The sequence below is a fragment of the Heloderma suspectum genome, chromosome Z (assembly GCF_057233095.1).
Source record: "Heloderma suspectum isolate Gila_16-S chromosome Z, 16-S_ref, whole genome shotgun sequence".
Classification (NCBI taxonomy): Eukaryota; Metazoa; Chordata; class Lepidosauria; order Squamata; family Helodermatidae; genus Heloderma; species Heloderma suspectum.
This window is the reverse complement of record NC_139476.1, coordinates 5,601,421-5,623,320: the sequence shown is the minus strand read 5'-3', so window position 1 is coordinate 5,623,320 and position 21,900 is coordinate 5,601,421. Positions and strand designations below refer to the sequence as shown.

Here is a 21,900-nt window from a genome sequence, read left to right as displayed (position 1 = left end):
TGCCGTACCAAACTAAGGTACGTATTCCAACCTGTGCAAAGCTAGGTCCGTTCACTAGTAAACAATAAAGCACAGTACAACCAACACTAAGAGTTATTCCTTTGTACACCCCTGCATTCACGTGGAAGGATAATCTCCAACCCCCAGTTTCACCTCGCTCATAGCCTACATGCTGGTTTCTGGATCAGTAACCTGATGAGAACTGGTTCTTTGTTTTCCGTTTCTCTGGTTTTTAAAACACCTGGAATGAACCAGCCAGCCAGTGCTGAACTTTTCGGCAGTGCTCCATTCCATTTCTTCCCCTCCCTGATTTTTCTAGGGTCTCCCATCACCACCACCAAGAGAAAATCAGCATTCTGTGTTCACTGAGCATGTTCCATCTTCGTTGATTTGACTTTGGGTGTTACAACACACACACACACACACACACACACACACTGTTTAGAGTATTTTTCTAAATATTTCTGGCTCTTTGCAGACCTTGGTGCGTGGTGTGGAGAAAGTGCATTGGGAGACATTTTTCTCCCTCTCTCATAAAACAAGAACCTAACGGGGTCCTCCCATGAAGCTGATTGGTGGGAGATTCAGGACAGATCAAAGGAAGGACGTCTTCACACAGTGCAGAGTTAAACGGTGGAATTTGCTACGACAGGGTGTAGTGACGGACGCCAACTTGGATGGCTTTAAAAAGTGGTTAGACCAGTTCATGGAGGAGAAGGCTATCAATGGGCTGTATTGCCGCCAGTATCAAAGGTAGTATACTGGGGGACATGACCAGAAGAGTATTGTTGTGCTCATGTCCTGCTTGTGAGCATCCCATTGGGGCATCTGGCTGGCCACTGTGAGAACAAAGCACTGGATTAGAGAGGCCTTTTTATGTTCTCCCTGTTGTGCACAAGTGTTTGGTTACACTTGGAAAATGTGTTTGCAAAGTATGAGTGTATATATAGTAGGGGTGTTAAACCTCTTCCTGCCAGCTGGGCTAGATTCAATTTTGGAGAAGCTCTTGGGGGCCACATTCCAGCAGTAGGTGGGACCAAAGGTAGAGGGGACATGGCCAAAGGCTAAACAGGTAGAGCCAAAAATATCAGTGAATTGTAGCTTAAGGCTCTCAGGAGAGGTGGTTTCAACCTTTTAGGGGCAGGGAGAGAAATTGCACAAAAGCTGGGAAACCAACCAGTGATTGGTGGTCAGAAGAAAGAAGATGGGGCCAGGGGAAAGGGTGGGTGGGCTCCCCAGTGCTGGTTCCAGTTTTGGGAGGGGGTCTTTGGTGAGGGTATCTCAGTGAGGCTCCTTCTCTTGGCCACTGTTGCCTCTACACTGTCTCTCTGGCAGCAACCCTTTTGGTTGCACAGCTATACAAGTAGGACCTGCGAAAAAGCTTGCAGTAGCTCCACACAGCACACGAGTGCTTCTCTTCAGGGTTCTACCTAGCTAGCCGGCGGAGGATGGTGTCTCCGATTTCAGTGGGGCGGTGAATCTGCTTGCTCTGGGTTTCTGTCAGAACCAGTCAGCTCTAAAGGAACTAGCCAAGGTATTGAGCCCATTTGGGGGATGGGGCACTTTGGAGAGTTCCTTTTGAGTTCTGACAGGTTCTGACGGAAACCCAGAGCGGATTTGCTGCCCCACTGAAATAGAGGCCAGCAGCCTCCATGGCGCACCAAGTTCCCAAGAGGGAGAAGATGGAGACATTGTCTTCCCCTCGCTCCTCTTGCCGTTCACTTGCTCAGAGAGGTGAGGTGAACAGGCAGCAATAGAGGACCCGGTTGTGTTTCTTTCAGAATAGCTGTGGCTTGACCACATCTAGAAACATTTACTGTCTGGATTTGTGGTTATTGTGGGAGGGAAGAAGTTTTGCGCCGGGATAGACATATGGCGGCTGGGATGAGATTAATGGCTGCACCATCCCACATTCAGAGGTGTTCAAACAACTGGGCTTTTAAATGGGATACATGACAGCTTCCCTTTGAAGAACGAGAGTGTGTTTTTAGAATGGGGTTTAAGACAAGAAATTAAATCTGGGGTGGCTGGTATTCCCCGCACAATGAGTAATGCTCCAAACTTTGCCCTTCTGACGTGCCCATCTCTGCCCATGCTAAAATTTCCACCTAGCTGAATATCTTGAGACCTCTGTAACCTCCTAGCACTGGACCAAAATCTATTTCCAGAAGGTTTTCTTCCCTGCGAAAGAGGCTTCTGTTTCTATGCCTCATTCTTGGGTCATTTTTGAGCTAGGAAAGTCGGAGAATTTCAGTTCAGTTCATTAAGCATCAGAAGCTGCCCCATTCACATCCCCGAATGCATTTTGGGGGGGCAAAGCTCACACATTCTCGAGTGTTGCAATTGCATTTGGAAAATGCATCCTTTCAGAAAACGTTCATTTTAAAAACACAGACTTTGAAGAAAAATGCTCATTTTCATGCTTTAGTCAATGGGGAAAAGTGCGCATTTTGGTGCACACTTTAAAAAAATGTGTGGGGCTGCGGTGGCTTAGTGATTAAGACGCTGAACTGCAGACTGGAAGGTCGGCAGGTCAGCAGTTCGAGACCCGAGTGCCGCGTGACAGAGTGAGCTCCCATCTTCAGTCCCAGCTCCTGCCAACCTAGCAGTTCGAAAGCAAGAAATTGCAAGTAGATAAATAGGTACCGCTTCGGCGGGAAAGGTAACAGCGTTCCGTGCACCTCGGTGTTCAGTCATGCCGGCCACATGGCCACGGAAGCATCTTCGGACAGCGCTGGCTCTTCGGCTTAGAAACGGGGATGAGGACCGCACCCTAGAGTCGGACACGACTGGTTGGGGACATCTTTACCTTTTACCTTTAAAAAAATGTGCATCCAAAGGCACACATTTCCCGTTCGGATATGCGTCCGGCCAGAGTCTGCAGTTGGGACTGGGAACAGGGATGAGGTAAACTAAGCTTTGAGCTGGAACTTGGAAAGGTTATCACAAGGGTTCCACAAAATGGACTCCCCCCATTATTTTTTTTAAAGGGACACTTGGAATTTCTGCTATTTCAAGGAATTTCTGTTCCTTGAACCTGCTGGTTCAAGGAACAGATACTTCCTTGAAAGTGAAATCACAACACTCAGCTCATCCTCCCTATAAGCAGGGATGAAGGGAATTGGTCCCTCCTGGTCCCATCCTGTCACCTCTAGAGTGATGGGATTGCAGATTCCAGAAAACAAGCTCAACAGGCCTGTGTCTGTTCCGAGACAATACCAGCTTCTGGGGCAGTTCAGGGCCTGGGAGAGGGGGCTGGGGCCTCAGCCCTTTTTGTTGTGGGGGCAGCCATGCGTGCAATATGGAATCGGGTCTGACACGCACTCAGTGCAGCAAGAGTCACAAGGCGCAAGGTGCCAGATGGGCCAAAGAGGCTGCAGAAGAGAGAGAAAGAGAGAAAGAGAGAGGAGAAGCTGGAGAAGCAGGAGCAGAAGTAGTAAGATTAATTAAGATTAATTAATAACAAGGGGAAGAGTTCAAGGGCTCACTTTGCATCAAGGTGTTGCCTAGAACAGGAAGGGACTGTTGTTCAGTCGTTCAGTCATGCCCGACTCTTCGTGACCCCGAGGACCATAGCACGCCAGGCCTTCCTGTCCTCCGCTCTCTCCCGGAGCGTGCTCAAGTCCATATTCATTGCATCGGTGATGCTATCTAGCCATTTCATCCTCTGCTGTCCCCTTCTCCTTTTGCCTTCAATCTTTCCCAGCACCAGGGTCTTTTCCAGTGACTTTTCTCTTCGCATTTGGTGGCCAAAATATTTAAGCTTCAGCTTCAGTCTCTGTCCTTTCAATGAGCAGTCAGGGTTGATTTCCTTTAGGATGGACTAATTTGACCTCCTTGCAGTCCAGGGGACTCGTAAGAGTCTTCTCCAGCACCACAGTTCGAAAGCATCCATTCTTCGGCGCTCAGCCTTCCTTATAGTCCAGCTCTCACAGCCATACGTTACTACTGGGAAAACCATAGCTTTGATTAGACGGGCCTTTGTCGGCAAGGTGATGTCTCTGCTTCTTACTATGCTGTCTAGGTTGGCCATAGCTTTCCTCCCAAGGAGCAAGCGTCTTTTAATTTCATGGCTACAGTCACCGTCTGCGGTGATCTTGGAGCCCAAGAAAGTAACATCTGTCACTGCTTCCATTTCTTCCCCTTCTATATGCCAGGAAGTGATGGGGCCAGATGCCATGATCTTCGTTGTTTTAATGTTGAGTTTCAAACCAGCTTTTGCACTCTCCTCTTTCACCCTCAACAAGAGGCTCTTGAGATCCTCTTCGCTTTCTGCCATTAGGGTGGTATCGTCTGCATATCGGAGGTTGTTGATAATTCTCCCGGCAATCTTAATTCCAACCTGTGATTCATCCAACCCGGCGTTTCTCATGATGTTCTCTGCATATAAGTTAAATAAGCAGGGTGACAATATGCAGCCTTGTCGTACTCCTTTCCCAATTTTGAACCAATCGGTTGTTCCATCTCTGGTTCTTACTGTTGCTTCTTGACCCTCATACAGGTTTCTCAGGAGACAGGTAAGGTGGTCTGGTACCCCCATCTCTTTAAGGATTTGCCACAGTTTGTTGTGATCCACACAATCAAAGGCTTTAGCGTAGTCAATGAAGCAGAAATAGACTTTTTCTGGAATTCTCTTGCTTTCTCCATGATCCAGCGAATGTTGGCGATTTGATCTCTAGTTCCTCTGCCTCTTCGAAACCCAGCTTGTACTTCTGGTAGTTCTCGGTTCGCATACTGCTGAAGCCTAGCTTGTAGGATGTTGAGCATCACCTTGCTGGCATGCGAAATGAGCGCAATTGTGTGGTAGTTTGAACACTCTTTGGCGTTGCCCTTCTTTGGAATTGGAATGTAAACTGACCTTTTCCAGTCTTGTGGCCACTGTTGAGTGTTCCAAATTTGTTGGCATATTGAGTGCAGCACTTTAACAGCATCGTCTTTTAGGATTTTAAATAGCTCAGCTGGAATACTGTCATCTCCGCTAGCTTTGTTGTTACTAATGCTTCCTAAGGCCCACTTGACTTCACTCTCTAGGATGTCCGGCTCAAGTTCAGTGACCGCACTATCATGGCTATTAGGGACATTCAGATCTTTCCTGTATAATTCTTCTGTGTATTCTTTCCACCTCTTCTTAGTCTCATCTGCTTCTGTTAGGTCCCTGCCTTCTTTGTCCTTTATCATGCCCGTCTTTGCACAAAACGTTCCCTGGAGATCTCCGATTTTCTTGAAGAGATCTCTAGTCTTTCCCATTCTATTGTTTTCCTCGATGTCTTTGCATTGTTCATTTAAGAAGGCCTTCTTGCCTCTCCTTGCTATCCTCTGGAACTCTGCATTCAGTTGGATGTATCTTCCCCTTTCTCCCTTGCTTTTCGCTTCCCTTCTTTCCTCAGTTACTTGGAAAGCCTCATCATCAGACAGCCACTTTGCTTTCTTGCATTTCTTTTTCTAAGGGGCTGTTAGTGGCAGACAAAAAACAACCAAAGTGATACAGGATCCCACAGGTGTCCATTTAGTTCGGGCAAAGGTATACTGGCCCCTGTGTGTTCCTGTATCGCTGGTGTTGCCGTTTTTCGGCTACTTTTGGTGCTTCTCTGGGGTTCGCTGCCATTTCTGGTTCTGGGTGTTGGGATTCTCTGGCCAAGAATGCTAAGCTGGGTTGGCTCCACTGTTCTAATGTGTCTGTAAACGAGAGGGCCTGGGTCAGGGGGGCCCCAGTTACTGATGCCTTCACCAAAGTGGGCCTTCTGGTTTTTTGTAAATTAAAAAGAGGAATAAACGGAAGGGAAGAAGGAAGGAAAAAGAAAGAAAGAAAGAAAGAAAGAAAGAAGAGGGAGGGAGGGAAGGAAGGAAGGAAGGAGACCATGTAAGACTCAGAGCAAGACACCATTGCCCTAGTATAGGGCAACTAATAAATCTTAGAAACAAATAAATAAAACAAACCCTGTAAGGTTGGGCAGTCCTATTATCCCTCATATCGTAGATGAGGGTCTGAAGTTTGCTTCCATCCCCTGGTGACGTCCTCAGTTTCTTGCCTAGGACCCCAGGCCCTCTCTCCCCACCTTGATGTGCTGGAGGGGGGGGGGCAGCCAAAGAACAGCAGGTATGTTCGAGGTAAAGGGTCTCTGTTCCTTTATTTTTCCGGTGGCTCAGTAACGTGATCCAGCCCTGCCCAAATGTTCAGGTCTTTAAAAACAAACAAACAAACAAACAATCTGGGCGCAATCCAGCCACAAAGTGAAGTACTTCTAAGCCCCGTTGGCTTAAACAGGAGAGATTAACAGTGCAACCCGATGCCTATCTACTCTGAAGGAAGTCCCATTTTCTTCAATAGGACTTACTCCCAAGTAAGTAGGTACAGGATTGCAGCCTTAAAGCATATGTATAATTCTTTCATTAAGCATGAGAGGTTGCCTTACACCAGGTCGGAAAAGTTTTTCACCCAGGCCATGGTCTGCCAGCCCTCCAGTACTACAACTCCCATCAATCCCACCCAACACATCTGGAGGGTGCCGCATTGGGGGGGGATTGACCAGGGTGCCTGGGGCTGATAGGAGTTGTAGTAAATTATGGTCGGGGGAGGCTCGTTGACCATGCTGGCTGGGGCTGATGGGAGTTGTAGTCCAACCCACCTGGAGGAGAAACTCCCTGGAGGAGAAACTCTAGCAGAAACTCCCAAAGTCTTTTTCAGCCCTGCTAACAAGGAATCAAACCTGGAACCTTCTGTATGCAAAGCATGCGCTCTACCACTGAGCTACGGCCCTTCCCTTTGAATTCAGTGGGGTTTTAAAGGTGCTTTGTTTTTGCCTGGATCATGTGCTCTTTTTTAACCCTCAGTTATAACCCTAATTTGTCTTCCTCTTTTGGTTTATCATGAGGCCCTGGAACGTTTTCCAACAGGACTTGGGCAGAAAAAGAAAATCCTGACAAAATAAAACGTTCTTGTAGAAACAAAATATTTTTCCTTCCTTTTTTCCTTTTTTCAGTCAGTTAAACTGTGCCGTGTAGAAGTCATACTGCAGACTGTAGTATAAAGACAAAAATCAGAGGAGAGACTGGGCCACCAGAGAAAGAGCAGAGCAACGGAAACACGCACACAAAAGGGTCAAAAGGAAAGCTGGTGTGTAAACGGGAAGTGGACTGCCCACTTCAAAATACAATGAGATTTGGACCCCCTCACTGCCTTCCAGTAGGAAAAAAAACCTAACATCCTGGGGGCTTTCAAGTTTGGGCCGGATGGTTATTCGTATTTTTGTTCTCGTGCAAGCAATGCAAAACGATTGTGTTTCCACAGATCCAGCATCAAATCTGTCCTCCATGAGGACCAGTGACTTAGAGCGGCGTCTGATTATTGCCGACCATGCCTTGGTTCCGCTTTGCAATCTCTCCATCAAAGCCTTGGATAACCTAACATCCACCTGTTTCCTTATTTTGAGATGGAAGAGATCTTTTCAGAGGATGTAGAAATCTCTCTAGGAAATTTCACAAATGTGCCTAGCACTACAGCAACCCCGCCCCCCCCCCAAGCAAGGAAAGATTCGCTTTGCAGAATTCTCTTCTCCTTATCCCACCAATGACACCATCTTCCAGACTGAAAGAGGCCATCCCCTTCAAGAGGGGAGAGCGACCACTCCATTTTTTTTATTTTTGGAGAGAGTCACGGTGCTGAAATGTTCTCGTTCGAGACTGTCTGACTGTGGATGGTGAAATGTCACCAAACCGCACATGAACAGATGTACCTCCTAGCTGGGTCCTCGATTTAAACTGAAACTAGGTTTCTTATGTGCGATAGGCCATGTTGCCATCATTCACCAGAGCCACGCTGAGAGAAGCTAAGAGGCGTCCTTGATGTTGCTTGGGAAAGACCCGCCCTGGTCTCACCATCCACCCCACCCGGCCGGCGCTTGGTGCAGCAGGGTCGACCAGCCCGCCGTCAAATCGGCTGCCATGTCTTGTCGATGGTCTGAATGTGTTCTTTGGCTTTCATCCGCAGCGAAGCAATGCTCGAGCTCCGCTGGTCGACATCCTCCAAGGGGTACTTGTCCACAAATGTGGCACACTGGTACGCTGTGGGCGCCATCGGTTGCATGCCCTGAGGCATCGCCGGCGGGCTGTTGAGAAATGAATGCCCAGCGTAGGCAGGCTGTAGTGTTTGGGTGGGGCCCATGAACCCCGAGATGCTGTGCACCGTGGTGGCGCTGGAGAGGGGAGACGTCAGCCACGGGTCTAAGGGGAGGGAGTTGCCAATCGGCCCGACGTTGGCTGCCATGGGGGGCCTGTTGAAGGAGAGCATGGGGGAGTCATGGAGCTTCATTGAGTTGGCTTCCATTTTCTCTTGCCGGCGCCACTTGGCTCTCCGGTTCTGGAACCAGACCTGCAAAGAGAGAGGCACCAGTTAGATGCCATCCAGATGAGATGCCCATTCTAAGCCTTCCCAACCCACCCATGCATCATATAAGCCCACTGGGCACCCTCTTCAGGCTCCTTCACACTGAGCTTTTATCCTGAGATCGATATTGCCCCTTCACGGAAGTTTGTGGGCTCTTTACATGACGCTGTGATCATTCAAAGCGCCTCCTGCACTAAATGGCCTGTGTTCTGTTTTTAAATAGATCGCAGATCACGAGCTATCAAATTACCCCGCTGTGTTCCGCTTCAGTTTCCTCCGTGAAAAGAGTAAAAGCGGCAAGAAGAGGAGTGAGATCAATGAAAGAGAATGGAAGACTCGGATATGGGGAGAAGGGGGGGAAGGGAGTGTGGAGGAAAGGAAGCACATGAAAAAGGCAGTCCATCGTGATCCTGCATTTAAAGCTACTAGGAGGAGGGCTTTTTCTGCTGCGGCACCCCGGCTGTGGAATGAGCTCCCTAGCGAGGTTCGCCTGGCACCTACACTGTATTCTTTCCAGCGCCTGGTGAAGACCTTTTTATTTTCCCAGGCATTTAACATTTTAGCTTTCTAGACTTTTAGCTTTGCTGTTTTAAATCTGTATTTTAAACTCCTGCACTGCTGCTAGGTTTTATTGTGGTTGTATTGTTATACTGTGGATTTAATGTTCTATATATTTTAAGTTGTTTTATTGTGTGCCGTTTGGTTTTAATTTTTGTGAACTGCCCAGAGAGCTTCGGCTATTGGGCGGTATAGAAATGAAATAAAATAAATAAATAAATAAATAAATAAAATAAAAACGGAAGCAGAAAGCCCCGTTTAAAATGCAAGATTTTAGGCTGGTGTAGAGATGCTCCTCATCTTGGAAGGACTCGTCAATGACAACATTGCTAGGTCAGCACATAACAAGAGCAGTGCTGGATCAGAACAAAGGTCCAGCTAATCCAGCACTCTGTTCACACAGTGGCCAACCAGCTGCCTTTGCAAACACAAAAGTAGGATATGTGTGCAATAGCACTCCCCTACTTGTGTTCCTCAGTATAGTGTCTCTGATCCTGTAGGGAGCATATAGCCACCCTGACTAGTACCTATTGATAGGCTTATCTTCCATGAATTTGTCGAATCTGTTTTAATCGCTACAACCTGTAGCAGCAAATTCCGTAGTTTAACTCAGGAGAAAGGGCTTCTAAGAAATAGATTTTAAGGACTTCTAAAAAGGTGCGTCATGTGAGTTTCTCCCCAGATTTTGGGAGTTCCAAATTGCTCCTCTCTCTCTCTCTTTTATTTGAGAAAGATAAATTGAAGACATCGAATGCAGCCCACACCATTGAGGCTACAAATGTAAAAATGAATACAGACTACAAATGTTGAGTTTCTTAATAGAAATGCTGAAGGGAGCTGCGGACCTCAAAAATAAGAGCTGAAATGGTTATACGCATCTCTGTGAGCCACGTTATCATCGGGGTCTCATTTCTGAAGGGGAACGGATGGAACAGGGATCATCCGCTTTTATTTCTGGATTTGGCACAGCTCACTGTGTGTGCGCAGCTCATGTGTGCATTGATAAAACACTGCAGAAAAGGCAGTCTTGATGTGGACATTTGTTCAATAGCATCAGGATGCTTTTTCTGTGGTGTTTTTATCCATATTCGGTCTGGATAAACCTCACGCTGAGAGCCTCCCAATGGATAGCAGGACAGAGCAAAACACAGGAGAAAGGACAGTCAAAAGTATCATAATGCAATTAGTAAGCAGTAAAGAGGGGAGAGAGTGTGCACGCCTAACATGCTCAGAAGCACCCTGGTCTTTATTATGTTTTCATATGTTCCCAGGAGCTGAGCAGCCCATGTGTTCAAAACAGCTTCTAGTCCTGAGAAGGGAAAGCAGAGAAATACTGGATATTAAATACCTCTATATGCAATTATTGCCCAACAGGTGGCGCCAGTCTATGTACCTAGAATGGCTTGGTCCAGCAACCAATCAGGGTGACCTCATGAGCTAAGGACTTTGCCATTGGTTAGCTCAGAAGAAAACTCCACAGGCAAACCAACCAAGTAGGGTTAACCATGTGGGGGATTCCCCTCATAAACAATCCCCTACAAGTAGAAATCTAGCACAACAGGGAACCAGCAGAGCTAGAAACTTCCTTCTTCCCTGGCTTTCTTCCTGCAGGGAGGTGTATTTTTGTTTTTTGCAGTAGAGCATTCACATGTGATCCGCCATTTTGCCACCTCGGGGTTCTACCACCTGGTTCAGCCGCAGATGTGCCCTGGACTGTACCACTGTAGACCATAGGGGAGTGATGGGGGATTTCTCATAAGGACATAAAAAGACCCTGGATGGCTGACAGCAAGGGCCACCTGGAGAAGTGTCACAAGTCTATTCCTGCTGCCTGACATGCTGGATTTCTACATGCAGGTTGATTGGTTTGTATGTTTGTTTTCACAGGGGAGCTATCCAAATATAAAATCCTTCCCCTTCAGTTTAAGTAGCACAATGCAAGACATCCTCCCCCAACCTGGTGCCCTCCAGATATGATGGGGATTATGGGATTTGTAGTCCAACACATCTGGAGGGCACTGGGTGGGGGGAGACTGGCCTAGCCCAGGGCTTTAACTCAGGCTTTCCTAATGTGGTGCTCCCACCTCCAGATGCATTGGACTACAGCCCCTATCATCCCCAGCCTGCATGGCTGGAGCTGATGGGAGCTGTGGTCCAACACATCTGGGGAGCAGCAGGTTGGGGAAGGATGTCTTTAATTTTGCTACTCAGACTGCAAGGGAAGTATTTCGTGTTTGGATAGCTCCCCCGTGAAAACAAACAAGAAAACCCAATTACCGTGCATGTAGAAATCTAGCACCTCAGCCAGCAGGCATCAACTCGTGATAGTTCTCCATGTGGACCTATGTGGATCAGTTCTTGATACGAAAGGGTCGTAAGAGCTCCCGGGTTTCGCTCACCTGAACTCTGACCTCCGGCAGATTGACTTTCATGGCCAACTCCTCACGGCTGTAGACATCTGGGTAGTGAGACTTCTCGAAGGCTCTTTCCAGCTCGTGCAGCTGGTAGGTGGTGAACGTGGTACGGTTGCGGCGATGCTTCTTCTTGGGCTGCTCCTCATCCAAGTTTTCCGGCGTGGTGCCCTCACTCTCTGCACTCTTCCGCAGCTCGTTTAGTTCCCCCTCGCATTTATTGAGGAACATGTTGGGGGGTCTGTGGATCATAAAAGGGGCAACATTCAGAGTGTTTGGGGCAACTGCCCTTGAAGGAGAAGGTAGAAAAATTAGAATGGGTTCAGAGGAGGGCAACGAAAATGGTTAGAAAACAAGTCAGCAGTATGATGCTGCAGCAAAAAAGGCACACACAATTTTAGGCTGCAACAACAGTAGAGATATGTGGGAAGTAATCGTTCAACTTTATTCTGCACTAGCTGGACCTCATCTGAAGTATCATGTTCAGCTCTGGGTGCCGCATTTTAAGAAGGACATAGACAGATTGTCTAGGGGTATGGAAAACAATTCCTACCAGGGAAGGCTAAGAGTCTGGGTAAGTTTAACTTGCATAAAAGACGGCTGAGGGTGGACATGACAGCCCTCTTCAAATCCCTGAAGGGCTTTCATACAGAATGCGGCAAAGGCCTGTTCTACGCCACTGCCACAGAGTGCAGCAGGGCTAGATCTAATGGGCTTACGTTGCAGGAGGGTAGATTTCAGCTGGACATTAGGAGACACTTGTTGCAGATCGCATCGTCCTATATCGTAATACTAAAATGCTCTTGAGTGCGTATCGAAAACAGCACCATGTATGCACAAGAGGAAAGGGTCAATGAGCTGAAAGGAATCCTGATCTTTCTTTGTTGCTTGTTTTTTTAAAGACAAACAAGATGTTGATTATCACAGTTACAAAAGAAATCAGAGACAGAAAACAAGCCAGACAGGAATAAGAAACATAATTACAATACTAGGAAACATTGGCAGTTTCGACACGGTATTTTTCCTTGCAATCCTTAAGGCAGGGGTGGGGTTTCTCTGATGGCCACGCCCTGGCCCTGGCCCCACCCCCTTTTCTCCAACCACCAATCATTTGGTGGTTCTCAGCTTTTGTGCAGCCCCCACCCCACCCCACCCCACCCCGCTCCCAATTCTAAAATGTTGAAATGCCTCTCCTAAGGCTGAGTAACAGGCGGAAAGCGCTTCCAGCTGAAAGAGGCTGGTAGTTTGGGCCACACCCTTTTGCCTTTGGCCACGCCCACCACTGGAATGCAGCTCCCCCCCCAGCTTCTCCAAAATAGAATTCAGCCCCCAGGGCGAAAAGAGGTTCCCCACCTCTGCGCTAAGGAAAAGATACTGTTCTGCAATGAAATTGTCTCCACGCGGTCTTCCATCCCTCAGCCTTACCATTTTTTCCCCATTTTCCCCATTTAATTCTTTTCTAATTACACATTCAAAGAATACCTAACAAATGAAGGAACGCAAAGAAAAAGACACAACACTTTGACGGCACTCACAACAGAGATGTTCGATTAATTTATTTATTACACTTCTATGCCTCCCAATGGCTGTTCTATTATTATTATTATTATTATTATTACGACAGTGACAGCAAAGATTTTATTTATTTATTTATTTATTACATTTCTATACCTCCCAATAGCTGAAGCTAATAATAATAATAATAATAATAATAATGAAAGACACCCTGAGAGGGGCGAAAAAATCAAAGTGGTCCACTGAGATGTTCAATGACCACCGTGACTTGTGAGGAAGAAAAACAAAACAAAATCAGAGGAGAAATCTGGACTTGTATTTATTTATTACATTTCTAAACCACCCAATAGCTGGAGCTCTCTGGGTGGTTCACAGAAATTTGACAACTGGGACCTGTTTCATGTCCCAGTTGTCAAAGCCTATTAGCCATTGTAGAGGAATGGAGCCTCCATGTTCAACGGAAGTCTACCTCTGCTGGGGCAGGGCTGTAGCTTCCGGTGGTCCTTCCTGAGAAGGAAGGACCTCCAATGCCCTTCCGGTGGTCTCCCTGAGAGCATCTGATTAGCCACTGTTGCATACAGGATGTTGGCCTACATCAGTGCAATCCCGCAGGGCTTATGTTCAAATGCCCCTTGGGCTCCACTTCTAAAGCATCCACAGAAACTTTGCCCTCTCATACAGTATGTGTATGTGTGTCAAACACAGTTTGTGTGTGTCTTGTGTTTCTCCATCGTGATGCTGCACAATTTGGCCTTGATAAGCATTTTTCAAACCGTGGGACATTCTCTTGCTAAGCCTTTTATCCCACGTTTCTGAAATCTTTCCACTGCAGTGCTTGACCAGGATTAGTTAATTTTTTAAAAAAATAAACTGCAAGGATCTAGCAGGAACGTTTTAAATAAAAAAAGACAGCAAAAACACAAAATCCTTGGGGAATCTGTGCAATAAGAAAAGTGATCAATTTGCTTTGGTGACATAATGACTGTCCTGGGAGGAAGCTGGGTGGGGGTGGGGGAACAGAGCAAGGATGGGGAGGTGGGTCGTGGCTGCAAAATCTGTTAGCCTGCAATGAAGATGCCCTTTGAGCCATCCTGGACTACATATGATCCTTCATTTTCTTTGACACAATAAGACAGACTTCCCCAACCTTGTGCCCCTGAGTTATGTTGGACTATAACTTCCATCTGGGCCCATCGGCTCTTAGAAAAGGAATTCAGAATCAAATTGCCAATATCGTACTGCCCCTATACCAATCTATGGTGTGGCCATACTTGGAATACTGTGTGCAGTTCTGGTCACAGCACCTAAAAAAAGATATTGTAGAGCCAGAAAAAGGGCTGAAAAGGGCAACTAAAATGATCAAGGGGCTGGAGCATCTCCCCTATGGGGGAAGGATGCAACAGCTGGGATTGCTTAGCTTGGAAAAAAGGGGGGTAAGGGGAGACATGAGAGAGGTCTACAAAGTTATGCATGGTGTGGAGAATATGGAAGGGGAGACATTTTTCTCCCTGTCTCAAAATACTAGAACCCGGGGTCATCCCCTGAAGCTGATTGATGGGAGATCCAGGACAGATCAAAGGAAGGACGTCTTCACACAGCATATAGTTAAACTATGGGATTCACTACCACAGGGTGTAGTGATGGCCCCCAACGTGGATGGCTTTAAAAGGGGGTTGGACAAATTCCTGGAGGAAAAGGCTATCCATGGCTACTAGTCCTGATGGCTCTGTGCTACCTCCAGGAACAGAGGCAGTGAGCCTATGTACACCAGTTGCTGGGGAACGTGGGCAGGAGGGTGCAGTTGCATTCACATCCCGCTTGTGGGTTTCCCATGGGCAGCTGGTAGGCCCGTTTGAACAGAATACTGGACTGGATGGACCCTTGGTCTGATCCAGCAGGGCTCTTGTTATGTTCTTATATTCTTAAACACACAACAAATTACTTGTGACTGGAACTGGATTGGGGCACCTCAATAGAATCTGAGTTTCCAGGGGGGAAGCATCCGTGTTAGTCTGTTGCCGCAAAACAACAATGAAGAATCTTGGGGCACCTTAAAGAAGAACCCATTTTATTCTGGGGTAAGTGTTGTAGATTCAGTGGGAGTTACTGCGAAGTACAAGGAGATCTTGGCTACGGGGCAGGGCAGGGCTGGTTAAGATAGCACTATATTAATTAATTAATTAATTAATTAATTAATTACGGTGATGGTATTTGTAAGGCCATGTTTCAGAGCAGAATCCTTAATATTGTCCTGTAATGAACCATTGTTTTGATTCTACAAGCTTTTCTACATGAGGACGTTAATCCGCTGTATTTACTTTTGGTTTGGTCGCAGCATTGAGAACTGAGCTCTACACAGAGTGATTCCTTTCCTGCTTCCCCACTCCATAACCTCTAGGTGGTGCTGTGCTATAGCAGAATAGCACAACTACACAAGTAGGAAAATAAGTTTTCTTTTGCTTTCAGAAATAATTCTTCTGCACCCCTCCAATATGTGAATTGAAATTCCATTATTCTTTGAAATTCCCACTTCTCCAAGGGTTGCAACAGAACTCTCCATTCCCTTCCCAAAAAAAGTTGGCGCACCCCCAAATATGCATATGAATGTAAATAACATTCCTATTTTGGGGATAGGGTTCAACACCTTGGATAGCTCCGTTAGAGTTCTGGTTGGTTCTGGCTGAAACCCAGATGGATTCACAACCCCACCAAAATCAGAGCCACCAAACTCCACTTTAGCCAGCCATGCTCTCTTTCAGACCCTTTCAGTCTATTCCATTCCATCCTCCCCACTTGCATTTCCCATTTTTCTTTTGCAGCATTCCATGGCCATTGGAATTGCTGTTTGGAGGGGGGATTAATCCCTAACAGGAGTTTGGTCCTTTTGAAAACCTTGGGGTTCGCCAGAGCATGCTGATATCTTCCTTTTGTTTCTCCATGGCCCCATTTTGGCTCCAGTCCTCTCGGCACTCACCACCCTAGTTTGCTTTTAGAAGGACTGATGATATAAAATGGTGAGAGAGGGGTGGGGGCATATGAGCAAAGACATAAAGAAGGAGGGGATGGGAAAAGGGAGACTGTTGGATGTTTGGCACGGGTGACTGAGCAAGGGTGAAACACTATATGGGATGGACACAGGAGACCACGGCCGGGAGCTTAATTTCTAAGAAGTGTCAGACTTCAATCACGCACAGGAGATAGAGGCCCTGCTAAAACTCTTTCTCTGAAGCCACACCACCACACCAGATTTTGAAATTCCGTATTATTTGATCCAGTTTGTGAAACTGGATTTGAACTATGTGTATGTGTCTATATATATATATATATATATATATATATATATATGAGAGAGAGAGAGAGAGAGAGAGAGAGAGAGATGGGCAAATTCCAGAAAGGAATATTAGTTAACCTCAAGAATCACCTCCTCCCAATTTAACCTGCCCAAGAACCACAATCTATTTCTGAGGCATGGCTCTGAGTCACCCCTGCCTCCCTTCCCCCCCACACCCCCCACCAGAAGGCTGGCAGCTACATACCACAGGAAGGGTCTTTTCTGTGTTGGCCCCTAGAATCTAGAATCACCACCCAAGTGAGGTGTGCCTGACTCTTTCCCCCCACCCCCATCTCTTCAAATTGCCGCTCACCTTTCAGCAGGCAGCAAAGATGACTGTATTCCAGCAGGCTTTTTTGGAAGCTGCTGTTTCCAGCATTCTCACCGAGTTCTTTTTTAAACAACGAGTTTTTGAATGAAGCCCTGAGATATGTTGCTTTATTGGGGGCGGGGGGGGGAGTTATGGACTGTGATTAAGCCACCTTGGCTATTTCAATAGAAAAGAGGCATATATGCTTTGGGAGGAAGGGAGAGAAAAAGAGAAGGGAGGGAGACACGTGGGGCAGGGTGGGGCGGGGGAGAAAGATCCAGATGGAAGAAGGGAAGGGAGAGAGAAAGAGAAATTAAGAACACAAAGAAAGAACCAGAAGGAAAGAAGGAAAAGTACCTGGAGGGAAACTGAGCCAGGGGGAGGGAAGGAAGGAAGGAAAAGAATGGGAAGAAAGAATCAGAAGGCAAGAAGGAGAAATGTCTGGAGGGAAACGGGGGGGGGGCAGAAAGAACCAGGAGGAAGGAATAGCAACCAACTGGAGGGAAAATGAGGCAGAGAAGAAAGAAAGAAAGAAAGAAAGAAAGAAAGAAAGAAAGAAAGAAAGGGAGGGAGGGAGGGAGGGAGGAAGGAAAGACTAGAATTTAAAAAAAACTGTACAGCTGCACATGATGTGACTTTGACCATGTGCTTCTCCCACACCATGCCACTAACTCCCACAGACCATGGGGCAAACCACTTCTGAAACTGACAGACTTTCCCAAAGCAGCTTGAGAAACACTATGGGGAGAGGAGGGCTTGGTGGGAGGTGGGGTGCATCTGAGAAATCCCCTCCAGCTATCTGTGAAACTGCATCTCCCCCCACAAGCCTCTTTTTGGGGATCCTGGCCTCATGCGTGGTTATTGCACCAGTCGCTTCTGTGGACTCCAGCGACACCTGCCCCACCTGCCCCTCCCCCAGGCCTTGCAGGTCCCTGAGCTGGAAAATGTGGATGACAGCCCCCTCCCACTAATTAGCATGGGTCAGATTGGGCCACCATGGGTCAGGTCCCATTCTGCTGCCCTTAACGGCGCCTCCGACTGAGGTGTCAAACCTTAAAACCGGGCCTCGTGGTCAGGCTACCTCTGGCTTGGGGCACATGAAACATTGCGGCCGAATGAAACCTGTTTGCCTTTAAGGTGTGTTGCTCTCTTTACCCTGCTTCTGTTCCACAAATGTTGCATTGCCTTCCCTGCCTCTCTTGACGAACACACCATGCAGCCCCCAACATTCCTCTAGGGGTGGTGGGATTCGTGCCCCAGGGAGAAAATCGGCTGCAGCAAATTCCCTGATCAATAAGCCACCTTCAACACTTCCCCTCAAACACCCAATTCTTTCACAGGCCAGCTTCTTAGCCCCTTCTCCAGAGTAAAAACATAGTACTAAGAAGGCGGGGACAATTCAACATAAGTGCTGGATTGTTGTTGTTGTTAATTAGTTATCGCTATTATTTTTTGGTGTTAATATTTTTACTATTATTATTAGTTAATGCAATTATCGTTGTAGATGTTAATATTATTAGTATTTATTGCTAATCTTTCTGTTGTGAATATTATTACCATTATTGTTAGTTAATGCAATTAGTTTAGTTGATGTTGATATTATTAGTATTTATTGCTATTCTTTTTGTTGTTGTTAAGATGACAATGATGATGACTAGTATTAAAAATCTGGGCTGGATCCAGATTTATGCCGGGTCAGCTGTGCTGGCAGAAGTGCGCTTTCTCGCCTCGCTTTCCAACCACGGCAATCTCTCCAGCCCCGCAAAAATGCTACCAAGAGAGTCAAGAGACCCTGCCAAATGGGGCAAGTTGTAGTGTGTGGGGGGGAATCCCCCAAAATTGGGCAAAGGAATCTCCTCAGTCCTCTAACACAGGCCACAGGGCCTTAACTGAATTGGTGCGGTCAAAGGAGCCACTTTACTTTCCATTTCCCACTAGCCATACCTCTTATGGCCGATCCTGGTTTGTGTGTGTGTTTATTTGCTCTTCTTTTTCTTTCCTTTTTCCTTTCCGTTTTTCAACCATCGCCTCTGTCATCTCTCCAGCATTTCTTTCCCCTGTTTTGGCCTTAAGTTCTTAAACTCAAGACTGGAAAGAAAGACATCGCAAGATGTACAAGCTCTCAGGGATTTATTTGCCTGCGATCTCAGTTTCTTCTGAAATACACCCTTTGGCTTTCCTTAAAGAAACATTACGTTGCTAGGAATGGAGACAAAAGGTTGTGGGCCCGTCCAAGGCAACGGATGGGGCAGGTCTGAGTGTTGGGGGGATCTATTCCACTCACGCACATGCCTTAATATTTGAGAGAAGAGTAATACATTTCCGAGCTGTGAAAGACAACCATTCAGGGGGAGAGGTCTGCTTTTCCTTAAGTAGGAAGTGGTTCAATCAGAAGCCAAGAGTGGGTGTTATATTCAGCCTTCACCCGACTGGTTTCAACTGCTGAATGCAAAACGACTTGAACTTGGATCACTTGCATTTCTATTGGGATTGCATAATTGGGGGGGGGGACTGCAAAGGGAACAGTCCCTGTTTCCCCTTGCAAAAAAAAAGCCCCCCCCCCCCCAAGTGTTGGAGGCCAGAGAATAATCGTATATCCAGGCCCTGTGCTATATGCTATCACTTCTATCCTTTGAACATTCCTTCCTCCTGATTTATTTATAAATTGGCAATCACCATCATCATTCATCTTTTCAGGGCCCTGTGGGGATTAACCCCCACACTCGCTGAAATTAAGGGGAAATACATCTTCATTTGGTATAGGATCGCACGACCCTTTGGCCAACCAAATTGATCAATGTGGCAGGTCAACTGATGGCGGTTAAAATCGTGGGGCGGGGGAGTGAGACCAAATCAAAAGAACCAAACCTCCGTTACCTGTTTAGGCCTTGCTTGGGGTTGCGTGGAAAGTATTTAACTTTGACGGTGCCTTCGCAGGAGAAGCCCACAAGAGTCTCACCCGTTCGCCAATCTTCTTGCTTGGCAGCCAAAATTCGCGGTAGACGCCTTAATTGTCCCGGAACCCACCTCGCGCAAAGCCCCGAGAAAGGGAGAGAGAAAGAGAGAGATCTTTATTTAGTCTTGCAGATGTCACTGGACGCTGCAGATTGGAAATGAGTCCAAAGGATTAAGATGGGGTTATTAATTGGTGGGCCTTCCCCTTTAAGAGTGATTGACAGTTACATTCTGGATAAGTAATTGCTCTAAGTGTGCATTGGGTTCATCCGGCAGAAGGGCTGGGTTGGGAAAAGGGGGATAGAAGGACTCTAATGATGCCTCAAGCGAGGGCCCCCCACACACACACTTTGATTGTCTCCCACACAAAAGCATCCCGCTGGAGTCTTTTCCTTGTAATCCCCTCATTACAGGAGAGGGGAAGAATAAGAAACAAGAGAGAAGACAGGAGAAGAAAAGATGGGGGCACCATGGCGTGGCAGGAGCAACTGCCCCCCTTCCTCAAGGCTGAAACAATTGCTTTTGTCTTTGGGCAGAAGGCCGAAAGAGGGAGGGGGCGTTTGTGGGCTCCGGGAGAGCTTACACTGATCCTGACTCTGTGGCACGTGTGTCTGGGCCGTTCCACAGTACAGGCCACAAGGTTTGTATCTAAGGATGCTTTGGAGTGAGAGACAGAGAATCCAGATGACTGGAATCAGGGCTGGTGCCAAAAGTAGGCATGATTGGGCATTTGCCAAGGGCCCACACCCTAGCAGGGGCCTGCTCACAAGAGCCCCCTGGAGTTGCTCCTCCTCTTCACCAACTGGTGACAATGACAAAGAGAAGGGAGACTCACTCAGGGAGGAGGCCATTCAGGGTGTCTTGCCCTAAGGCCCCCCAAACCTGGAACCAGAATATACCCCAACTAGTTAACCTGAGTGTAATCCAGCAGGACGTTTTTCTACACGAGCCCTGTCAAAATGTATGGGCATCATGCCAGAGCAGAACGCCCCAGGGAGCAGCCTCGAGCAGGGGGAAGACCTGCTAAATCATGGTCCACCACCAGTCATTCCATCCTCACTTGGCCTCCAAACTGCAACCACTCAGGCTGTCCAGACAGGCGCCCTTTCATCACACCAGCAAGCTGAGCACCTTGCCCAGCGCCTCATGGTGTCTGGCGTCGTCAGAAGTGAATGCCGCAAGAGTTAATGGCATGTCCTGTCAAAGGCCATCCGTACAAACACGCACAGGCACTGACGTTTCTCTACAATCTGGAAAGCCCATTTTTTGTGTTTCGATGGCGACCATGTCAAATGTGATCTCATCCCCACCCCCTCCTGCAATATTCACACCTTCAAAATAAGGAACATACGAAGAGTCCTGCTGGATCAGAGAGCAGAGTCCATCTAGTCTGAGGGTCGGGAATCTTAGGCCTGAGGTCCAAATCCAGCTGTCTGGGATTCCCCAGATGGCCAGGTTTCATTTAGCTGCTGGAGCTAGTAGCTATAGACAAGTGACCCCTGCAGCAAAATGTTCTGATCTGAAGTGCTCCGATTGCATCCTGCCAGCCATGCCCTGTTCCATGATGTTGCATTCCATTTTCCAGCCGACAGCATTTGGTGGCTGATGAGCATGCTCAGTTCTCAATGGGCATTTGTGGTTCCCCCTCCTTAGGTTTTTGTTTTCACCCCTAAAGTGTTTCGTTGTATTTCCGCAAACCTTGGGATCCTCCCATACCTGCTAATATACCTCCTTCTTGTGCAAAGGTGCTGCCATTTTGGCCATACGCCCTTCCAATCTTGGAGAGTGAGTTCGCTGTGAGTATATATAGTTGGCCTGCCCTCCACGGGTGTCGTTTCATGGCACCGTGCACACAGCAGGCCTGAGGTCAGACTCTCTCTGCCTGACACCTTGGACCTGTCTGAGCAGAGAGTACCAAGCCAGCTGAACCAGCGATCCGACTCAGAAGTAGACATCTCACGAGCTTCCTATGCCCTGAAGGCAAAGGTCAGCAGGTATTATTGGCAGGTTTTAGATGGTCGCCCCCTGGCTCAGTGGAAGAACAAATGTTTTGTATGCAGGAGGTCCCAGGTTCGATTTCCGGCAACTCCAGCTAGAGCTGGGGGGAAAACGCTGCCTGAAACTGTGGTGTGACACTGGGGTTTTCCCAGGCTGACCTGGCGATGTAGACCAGCTGTGGAGAACCTCAGGCCTGATGGCCAAACCCTTTCCCGTGGCCCCACTCCCTTTCCCCCAACTACAGATTGTCTGGAGGCTTCCCAGCTTTCCCCCTGTCCTGAAAGGCAGGAATGCCTCTCCTACGGGTGAACTTTTGGATTTGAATGAGGCTCTCAGGCTGAAAGAGCTTTCCTGCCGTGCAATCCTGAACTAGACGGGCAGATGATCTGGCTCGGAACAAGGCAGTTTCCTGTGTTCCTAGATAAAGCAGATTTTGATT

At 47.4% G+C, this 21,900-nt stretch overlaps 1 protein-coding gene across 2 annotated transcripts; it reads right to left on the bottom strand.

Moving 5' to 3' along the window:
• Window positions 1-6,979: 6,979 nt before the first annotated feature.
• LOC146333556 (retinal homeobox protein Rx1) lies at window positions 6,980-21,227 on the bottom strand. 2 transcript variants are annotated; one of them, XM_084826157.1, is made up of 3 exons: window positions 19,386-21,227; window positions 11,341-11,593; window positions 6,980-8,368 (listed from the first exon to the last, which is right to left on the bottom strand). In XM_084826157.1, exons 2-3 carry the CDS (start codon window positions 11,581-11,583, stop codon window positions 7,928-7,930), a joined length of 684 nt encoding a protein of 227 aa, XP_084682283.1. In that variant the 5' UTR covers window positions 11,584-11,593; window positions 19,386-21,227; the 3' UTR covers window positions 6,980-7,927. The 2 variants fall into 2 exon arrangements, with proteins under 2 accessions (XP_084682283.1, XP_084682282.1); XM_084826156.1 differs by lacking the exon at window positions 19,386-21,227 and adding an exon at window positions 18,453-18,656 and having other exon boundaries at window positions 6,986-8,368.
• Between the last annotated feature and the right edge of the window lie 673 nt (window positions 21,228-21,900).